Genomic DNA, 9,203 nt, shown 5'->3' on the forward strand with positions numbered 1-9,203 from the left:
AACAGAATTCATGTTTTTTCCCCATTTTTGAACCGTCACTGTTGGCATATAATGCAACAAAGATCACTAAAGTCGACAGATTTTACTAATAGTCCTACCAAACTCTGTTTAAAAGAAAAATAAAGCTGACATCTTTTTTTAAAGTCATTTTACTCTCCTGTAATTTGGCTCTGAATCTTTGGTGAAAATTGTCATATTGCCCCCCCTCTAAAGAATTGTGGATTACTCAGTAAATATACATCCAGGACATTTAATATTTCGGTTTTCATCAGTATTTATGTTTGTCTTTCTTCAGAAAAAATAATAACAAAATAAAAATTGAGCCGGGTCTGGTCAACTCTGGTAATTCAGTATAAATTCAGTAACTTATCTTTGATTTCTCCAGATCTGGTCCTGTGGGCGTCAGTATCTCACAGTGATCACAGTTCACACCTGCAGTGAAGCCCCTCCCACAACAATTCACCAATAAATACTGGAAATATTCACATCATCCTACAAGAGAAGGACAAACTCCAGGTGTAGCAGCTGAAATCTGTGTGACTGTTAAAGATGGAGTTTATTAAAGAGGAGATTGAAGACATGAGTTATCCAGAACCATCCAGAATAAAACATGAAGATACTGAGGAACAAATAGGTTGGTGTCCATTTTTGATTCTTCATTATTGACTGCTTTAGTAGCTGTGAAATAATAATCAGTATAAGGATGATAAATGATAGAGAAATGCATCTAAATGATCATATTTTATCAGTTTTAATCGTAGTGAATGTCAGAACTGACCTTTGCACATTAAAGATACTTTAACACTTTACAATAAGGTCTCATTTGTTAACATTAGTTCATGTATTAACTAACAATCAACAATACATATGTTACAATATTTATTAATCTTTGTTAATGCTAGTTAATAAAAATCCAGTTGTTGATTGTTGGTTCACGTTACCTAACAATTTTTAACAAATAAAACTTTTGCAAATGATGAAATTAACAATAAGTAAGATTTAGAGATGCACCGATGTATTATTTTTGATCGATTTACAACAATTGGCATATTGGCTATAGGATAAAAATGAAAAGGGCCGATATAACAAACCGATGGTTTATTATTGAACTGCGTGAAGGCACTGATCCGTATAATGTCTGCTGCATAATCTAAGATCATAATGTAATATTCCTGTTGCACTGATGTCTGCGTTTTAATGTTAATCAAACAACAAAAGACCAACAAACAAAAAAACACTCACTTCTCGACTAAATAACTTTCATAAGGATTTATTTCCTCGATGCAGAAAACGCAGACATAAAAATGGAATTTACTGCATAACGCGGAATGTCACGGAATTAATTTACCACACACACACACACACACACACACACACACACACACACACACACACACACACACACACACACACACACACACACACACACACACACACACACACACACACACACACACACACACACACACACACACACACACAGAGAAACTCAAAGGTCTTCACAGCAACCCATCAAAATAAAAGTTCAGTTTAATAAGTAATTGTGAAAAAAATATATTAATTTTGTACAGTAGAATTTAGCTACATCTCAATGTAATAATAACATATGTATTTAATTTATACAGTGAAGAATGTGCAGTGTTATTTAACATGTGTTTACTTTATTTCTGTTCCTGGAAACTGTTAAACCTACCTAAAAAGCACTGTTTATTTCATATGTATCTTTGTTCTGTTGTATTTATGTTGGCCTGCTGAATATTAAATGGATCCAGCTTATGTTCATTAGAAATGATTTGATAATGCAGCAATAAACTAGCTAGTAGGCTAGAAGTTAATGCATGTTTTTCTTTTTTAACTTTGCTGATTTAAAACATGATCAAAACACTATCTATTTTAATGACAAAATTTTGAATTAGAGGGCAAAGACAAATATCAGAATCACCAATAATTGTCTGTTAAAATCGGTATCGGCCCCAAAAAATCTTATTGGTGCATCCTTACTAAAATTAATAAATGCTGTAGAAGTTCCGTTCATTATTAGTTCATGTTAACTAATGAAACCTTATTGTAAAGTGTTACCAATACTTTATACTCACACACATTGGTGTCAGAAGCAAAAAAATGTGGGTGGGTCCTCTCCCAGAAAGATTTTACTGAAGTAGATGCCATTTACATTAAGTACAAATAGAAAAAATACAAGAACAAACATCTGGTTGGGCCAGACAAAATTATTGAAATCACTGAATTATTTACAGCAGCAACAGTGTAGGGGTGAGTAATAAGCGTTTAAAGGGGTCATGAGGGAGTGACATCTTGTCCACATACAATGGTTCCGACTCCCATGCTCACACAGACTGTGTCTTGTTTTCTGCTGAGTATTTTTAATTTAGACATTTAACCTCATTGAACTGCTTCTGACTACTTTATATGTTTATTTTAGATCAGATGGAAGTGACGGAGCAACGACACAAACTAAATGATGTAAAGAAACTCTGTGACTTCAAAACTCATGAAACAAAAGCCAAAAAGCTGCACACCTGCTCTCAGTGTGGAAAGAGTTTCCAAAATGAACGAAACCTTAACACACACATGAGAATTCACACTGGAGAGAGACCGTATACATGCACTCAGTGTGGAAAGAGTTTTACTCAATCATCAGATCTCAGTAAACATCGGCGCATTCACTCTGGAGAAAAAACATTTAACTGTGATCAGTGTGGTAAAGATTTTATTTCATCATCATATCTAAAACTACACCTGATAGTTCATTCAGATGAGAAGCCTCATTTGTGTTCTCTTTGTGGAAAGAGTTTTTCACGACTGAAGAGTTTTAAATTGCACCAGAAAACACATGATGGAGTGAGAGATCATGTGTGCTGTGACTGTGGGAAGAGCTTTACTACAACTAGTCATCTGAAACGGCACCAAATAACTCATACTGGAGAGAAACCGTATACATGCACTCAGTGTGGAAAGAGTTTTTCTGATGCATCATGTCTCCGTGTTCATCTGCTCCGTCACTCTGGGAAAAAAACATTTAACTGTGATCAGTGTGGTAAAGATTTTATTTCATCATCAGAACTAAAAGACCACCTGAACGTTCATTCAGGTGAGAGACCTCATGTGTGTTCTCTCTGTGGAAAGAGTTATTCGCGGGTAAAGAGTTTTAAACTGCACCAGAAAACACATGATGAAGTGAGAGATCATATGTGTAGTGAATGTGGAATTAGCTTTACTACATCTAGTCAGCTGAAAGGGCACCAAATAATTCACACTGGAGAAAAACCTTACAAGTGCTCATATTGTGACAAGAGTTTCAATCGGTCTGCAAACCTGAAATCACATGAGCGAGTTCATACTGGAGAGAAGCCGTACCACTGTACTCAGTGTGAGAAGAGTTTCAGACATTTATCAAACCTTCATGCTCATATGAGAAAATGTTAAAAGTGAGCAGCATGTGTTTTATGTCAAATGCCTCACAAGTAGACCAAGATAACATTTACATTTATGCATTTAGCAGACGCTTTTATCCAAAGCAACTTACAACTGAGGAGTACAGGAAGCAATCCGTCATGAGGAGGCAGCGAAACAAAGAAAGTGCCTGAAGTACTAAGTTTTGGACATTGCACAGAGCATCACACACTAGGGCAGGGAAGGAAATAAGGAAAAGGATTTTTTATTTTAAAGATTAGGTTAAGTGCTCGCGGAAGAGGTGAGTTTTCAGCTGTCGTTTGAATGCTGTCAGTAGCCGCTTTTCCATTACCCTTCAAATTGCGCAATTTTCAATTGTGAATTGAAAATACGCCCTATGGAAACGCGTCAATTTCACAAAAACACCCATATATTGCAAAAAAGTTTTTACGCTGGCATGAGTTGGGTTTTCAGGTAATTCGAAAAAGGACGTTTTCGCAAAACTGCAATGGAAACATTTACAGGCACACGCATTGCTCCCACATAGGGCCTACATTTTTTTTTTTTCACTCAAGTATGTCTAATAACGAGATCTTATGTCGTTAAAACAACATATATTTTCTCCTAATAAGGAAAGTGGCGTAACTTTATAATGACGGACCCCGGTGCAGCCACAAATATCATAACTATCTATAGGCCTACTGTAATTAAGACATGTATTCAAGAAATGTATTAAAACAGAAATACGCTATAGTTTCAGCCTCGCTCAAAGACTGAGGAAACAGGCCAGTTACGCACGTCAATCAATTCCATACGATCTTGGTTTGCTTCTTATTTATTAAATATACAGCCAAATAGTTGATTAACTTCTTAACCCGCATCGGATCGTGGGCGGGGGGGTTGACGGAAGTGGGCGTGTGTGTACTTTTATTTACTTTTGTTTTATACAAAATATTCAATCAACTATCACAAACTATGCATCATTTGAAAGCTAAAACACTCAAGATTCATGTTCTGAACTTCTTTTTGCAATAAATACACCAGAGAGGAAAGGGTTAAATGAAACGCTAAAGGACCGTCCATGTAAACATTAGCAAAATATTAGCGATACTCATCTTTCATCTCCTGTCGTTCAGATCAGATCGGACGAATCCAATAAACACCCGCACACATCTCTGTGTAAGAGTCCATTCTTCAAAATGCATCCCACTTTTTAATCCAAAACAACGAAAAAATAGGGAAAAAACTAAAAATCCTCCGTTGTTTGCAAGAGAGTTTTGAGTTAGCGAAATCAATCATGTCCATTTTCAATGAAATATCGATTCTAATCCGTGTCTGGCAAACTCCCCCTGCTAGAATGGCTTCTCCCACGTGAAATGGATCAACCCTCGTCTCTCTCCTTCAATCAGAGACTCTTCTGGGATGCATCATATAGAGGAAGTGCCTTACAGGCTTGGTGAGCTGTCAATCATTGCGCCCATGGTTTTCGTTGGATAAAGGCACTCGGTGCCCAGCCAATGCCTTTCCAACAAAGGTTTGATTGATGGACTTAGTAACCAATCAAAAGGCATTATCTTGCGCAGTTTACGTAAGTTTACGTAAGTAGGCTTTGGTGAATACTGTTTGTGCGCTGGCTGACACTTATTATCAGCTAAATGAGCTTTTTACACTTTGTAATCTCTGTAAATAGTTGCTTTAGTTTTTCAGTAACTGTTTATCCATTATAATTAGTAGTTTATTGCAGTTTATTGCAGATTTATTTGAATGAAAAACTACTCTTTACAATAGCAAATGTTCTGAAATAAATGGCCTTTTTGAAATGACGCCTAGACTTTTCTTGACATAAAAGCTCACAGAAGCCACATTACTGAGAGAATCATCCTCATATTTGAATCATGACATGATTAGACATTCAGTTTTATATTTAAGTTATTTTCAGGCTCTTAACATTAAATTATAATATTTTTTTCCCTAAGTGAAAAAAAAAAAAAAAACTTTATTTACATGTATATTACTCTGTTCCCATATTACTTTGAGTTATTATGACTCCTGGGTAGCAATATTTCAAGTGTCTAGTTTAAAATAAGACCAGGTTTATGAATATAGACCATAGGGTTTAAGAGCTGCAGACATTTTCATTTGGGTATATCGTTTTCAAAGAATTCTCAAAAATGGGGCGCTTGTTAATGCCTGGCTCACACTACAGGAGTTTTAAAATCCTATCCGATTGCAAAATCTGGTTGCAGCACACACTTCAGGAGAATCTTTGCAGATTTTCTTCCCTCAAATCTTAAACATGCTCACTCTACAAGATTTGAAATTCGTGAAGCATCACACACTACAAAATGTTATTAAGATTATCGTGCCAGAGGAAGCGCGTCACGTGATCTACGCAGCAGATCGGAATCGGGGAAAATGGATACTGTAAACCGAAAACTTGCTCTATCAATAATGATCGCTTGTTGTGAAAAAACAAAACAAAAGCGTAAGAATAAACGAGTGTGGATGAGAAAATGGTTGGGGAGACGGGATCAACATTGACTGTCAGTTCTTCAGCGAGAAATGGAGGTAAAATGTACCTTATATTACTATCATAAGCCCTAGTATTCGCACGGGATTAGTATGATCTGGGGACCTCGTGTGATTTAGAAATTACTCCCCACATCTGAATTTTGCGTGGCGCATTCGCACGGGATAAGCAAAGCCTGTGATTTTACTCGAATTTACTGACTTATCTCCCGGATATGATGTCAAGACTTAATGTTTTTTTCGTTATAGATATAGCTGTATGAAATTATAAACAGTCGTATCATTATCATTTTGATTGTTTTATAGTAATGAAAATAATAATTTAGTTAAGTTAGAGAACAGACGCTACAATTAAAAACTGAACTGAGCAATATAATATATACGGCGGAAGATTCAGTTTCAAACCTAAATGTAAAAGCGCCCATTTAAGCGAGTTTGTCATTGTCATTTTCTGTTTTTGTGTTTTTCATTAAGAATATTAAAAACACCATTCAAGCAATTTACTCCCTAAGGAGCGAGTCAAAGTATGCGCGAGCTGAGCTCGTGGTGGATCTGTTAGCGCCTTGAACTTGATGTGAGTGTTAGCCAGTGCAGAGAGATAAAGAGAGGTGTGACCTGGGCCCTTTTGGGTTCGTTGAAGATAAGACGTGCTGCTGCATTCTGGATCATTTGGAGCGTTTTGATCGCACATGATGGAAGTCCAGCCAGAAGCGCATTGCAGTAGTCAAGCCTAGAAATGACCAGGGCCTGGACAAGAAGCTGGGTTGCATGTTCTATTAGAAAAGGTCTGATCTTCCTGATGTTGTGGAGCGCAAACCTGCATGAGCGAGGTGTCTTTGAAATGTGGTCTTTGAAGGACAGCTGGTCATCAAAGATTATGCCAAGGTTTCTGACCGACCCTGTAGGGGTGATCAGAGATGAACCTAGCTGGATGGCGAAGTCATTTTGTATTGTCGGATTGGCCGGGAAGACGAGAAACTCAGTCTTTGCCAGGTTGAGCTGCAAGTGATGTTTTTTCATCCATGCGGAGATGTCCGCCTGACAGCTGGAGATTCTTGCTGCTACTGTGGGGTCGTCTGGTTGGGATGAAAGGTAGAGCTGAGTGTCATCAGCATAGCAGTGGTATGAGAAGCCATGTGCCTGTATAATGGGTCCCAATGATGTAGTGTAAATGGAGAAGATAAAATATGGAGTTTCATCTAGACAAAATCATCTAGATTAAAGGGTTAGTTCAACCAAAAATGAAAAGGGGCTTAGTAAAAGCCTTCTTAAGTGAAGTGGCATGTTTGTGTAAGAATAATATCCATATTTAAAATTTTATAGACTAAAATAACTCACTTCCGGCGGTCAGCGGTACACAAGTCGACTCAAGCTCGGGCTTGAGGAATGGCTACGAACAAAGACAGAGTTTACCTGAGTTTGGAGACGGCAGCGTCGGCACAGCGGATGATTCCATATACCAGCTAACATTAGCATTAAAGACTTTTAAAATAATTTGAACTCAAAACTCACTTTCAGACAGCAGCGAGTGTTTGAATAACTTCTGTGTCTGATCTGATCACTGTATAAGGCAGAAAACACACACAGGTGTGGGAGATCATGTGTGTTTGTGACTGTGGGATGAGCTTTACTGCATCCTGTGAACTAAAACGGCTCCAAAGAATTAATACTGGAGAAAAACCTTTCAAGTGCTCATATTTTCTCTATATTGTAATCATTATGTTGACAACTTGTAATTATAAGTTCAATGAGCTCACGGTTTCTGGCTTAAATTAATACATTGTTAGCTAACTGCGTGATTTGTATATGTACATTTCTGAAATACATAACTTGGACACAGTCTCCTCTGATAACAGATCACTCTAAATTGTAATGTAGACAAATGCAGTTTCTGTAAAGCTGCACTGAAACAATATGTATTGTGAAAAGCGCTGTACAAATAAATATGAATTGAAATGTATAGTTTATAATATTGAATAGTTTTTCCACTCAACAGTCAACAAAATGATATATTCATGTCATTTAATTATGTATTAAATTGTCTTTTGTTACATGCAGTTATGAGAAATCTGTTTAATGAACACTTAACGAATTTGTTTGCCCATATAATCTAAAAATATTTAGGTTAAGCTTATTTGGCTTGCTGTCTACTGATGAGGGGCTCGATGAAGCAGCTTCAACTTGAGCTCTGATATACCCCCATAGTGACTAAATTATTATGTAGGGCAAGGAACCTCAGATAAAAGTGGAGTTTGGGGAGGTGGTGGGATGCTGGAACATCTGAGACTGAGCAGCTGTTTATATACTCTGGCATTTGGCTGTTGATTGGAAGATTAGATGGGCTCGCTCCACCCTAAATTATGTTTGGAACTTCACTAATCATCACAGCTGTTCTTCATCTAGGTTATCATCATGTGTGTATTAGTTCCTCACGTCACTCATCATTCTTTCTTAATACTGTAATGAATATGTTTGGGATGTACAGTATTATTGTCAACCAAATTATCAGATCTTGTATGGTATTTAGGGCATATTTGCCCTAATAGCTCAACTGTACCATATATTTGCCAAAAGTGACCCAAATTATTATTAATTATGTAGGTCATATTTGCCATATCAAATGTGGGTCACTTTAGACACCCACCTACTTTTTGGTGTAATGTACTCAGCCATATTTGCTATGCCATGTGTTGATAAATCATGAGAGTAGTTTCATTTTGATTAAAAAAATTGCAACTGATTCTGTGTAAAAGTTTTATTCACAAACGAGGAGAAGTCATGACATAATTAGTAAAAACTATTTTATTTAAACACACTCTTTACAGAGGGTCTTGGGATCCCAGACAAATCAAAGTTTCCTGTAGTTCAAACAATAGAGCGTGCGCTAGCAAGCCAAGGTTTGATTCCCTTTGGATTAAAGCCTCTGCCAAAAGCATAAATGTGTAAATGTTAAGTTTGGTCTACTCATGCAATCCCAGTGATTCTTAATAAAAATAGTGTTTTGCTCATTTAGTGTTTATGACACCTCTGGCAAATCATTGGCTGTAATCATATCAAACAGCTAACAAAGGACACGACATAACACAATATATATATATATATAAACTATTGTGCATAAATAACAGTTAGATTATGAGCTTAACTTCGTTTAACGCTGAACATGACCTGTAGGCTATGTAAGCTGAGGAGCGTGCACTAATATTTTCAGTGGCGCTTTAACACAAAACAGGAAACTCGTGAATATTCATGTAAGCTCCACCCAG

The 9,203-nt window shown here is 36.8% G+C and overlaps 1 protein-coding gene across 1 annotated transcript; it reads left to right on the forward strand.

The window, feature by feature from the left end:
- Positions 1–385: 385 nt before the first annotated feature.
- LOC307129908 (uncharacterized protein) lies at positions 386–5,233 on the forward strand. Its single transcript, XM_079822709.1, has 2 exons — positions 386–634; positions 2,441–5,233. Exons 1-2 carry the CDS (start codon positions 550–552, stop codon positions 3,442–3,444), a joined length of 1,089 nt encoding a protein of 362 aa, XP_079678835.1. The 5' UTR covers positions 386–549; the 3' UTR covers positions 3,445–5,233.
- Positions 5,234–9,203: the final 3,970 nt, after the last annotated feature.

The sequence above is a fragment of the Gobio gobio genome, assembly GCF_949357685.1.
Source record: "Gobio gobio genome assembly, chromosome: 8".
Classification (NCBI taxonomy): Eukaryota; Metazoa; Chordata; class Actinopteri; order Cypriniformes; family Gobionidae; genus Gobio; species Gobio gobio.

Bases quoted from the DNA above. Each gene is read 5' to 3' on its own strand.
- LOC307129908 (XM_079822709.1), top strand. From the start codon at position 550: ATGGAGTTTATTAAAGAGGAGATTGAAGACATGAGTTATCCAGAACCA. The intron at 635-2,440 runs GTTGGTGTCCAT...TGTTTATTTTAG, and splicing joins AGATACTGAGGAACAAATAG to ATCAGATGGAAGTGACGGAG.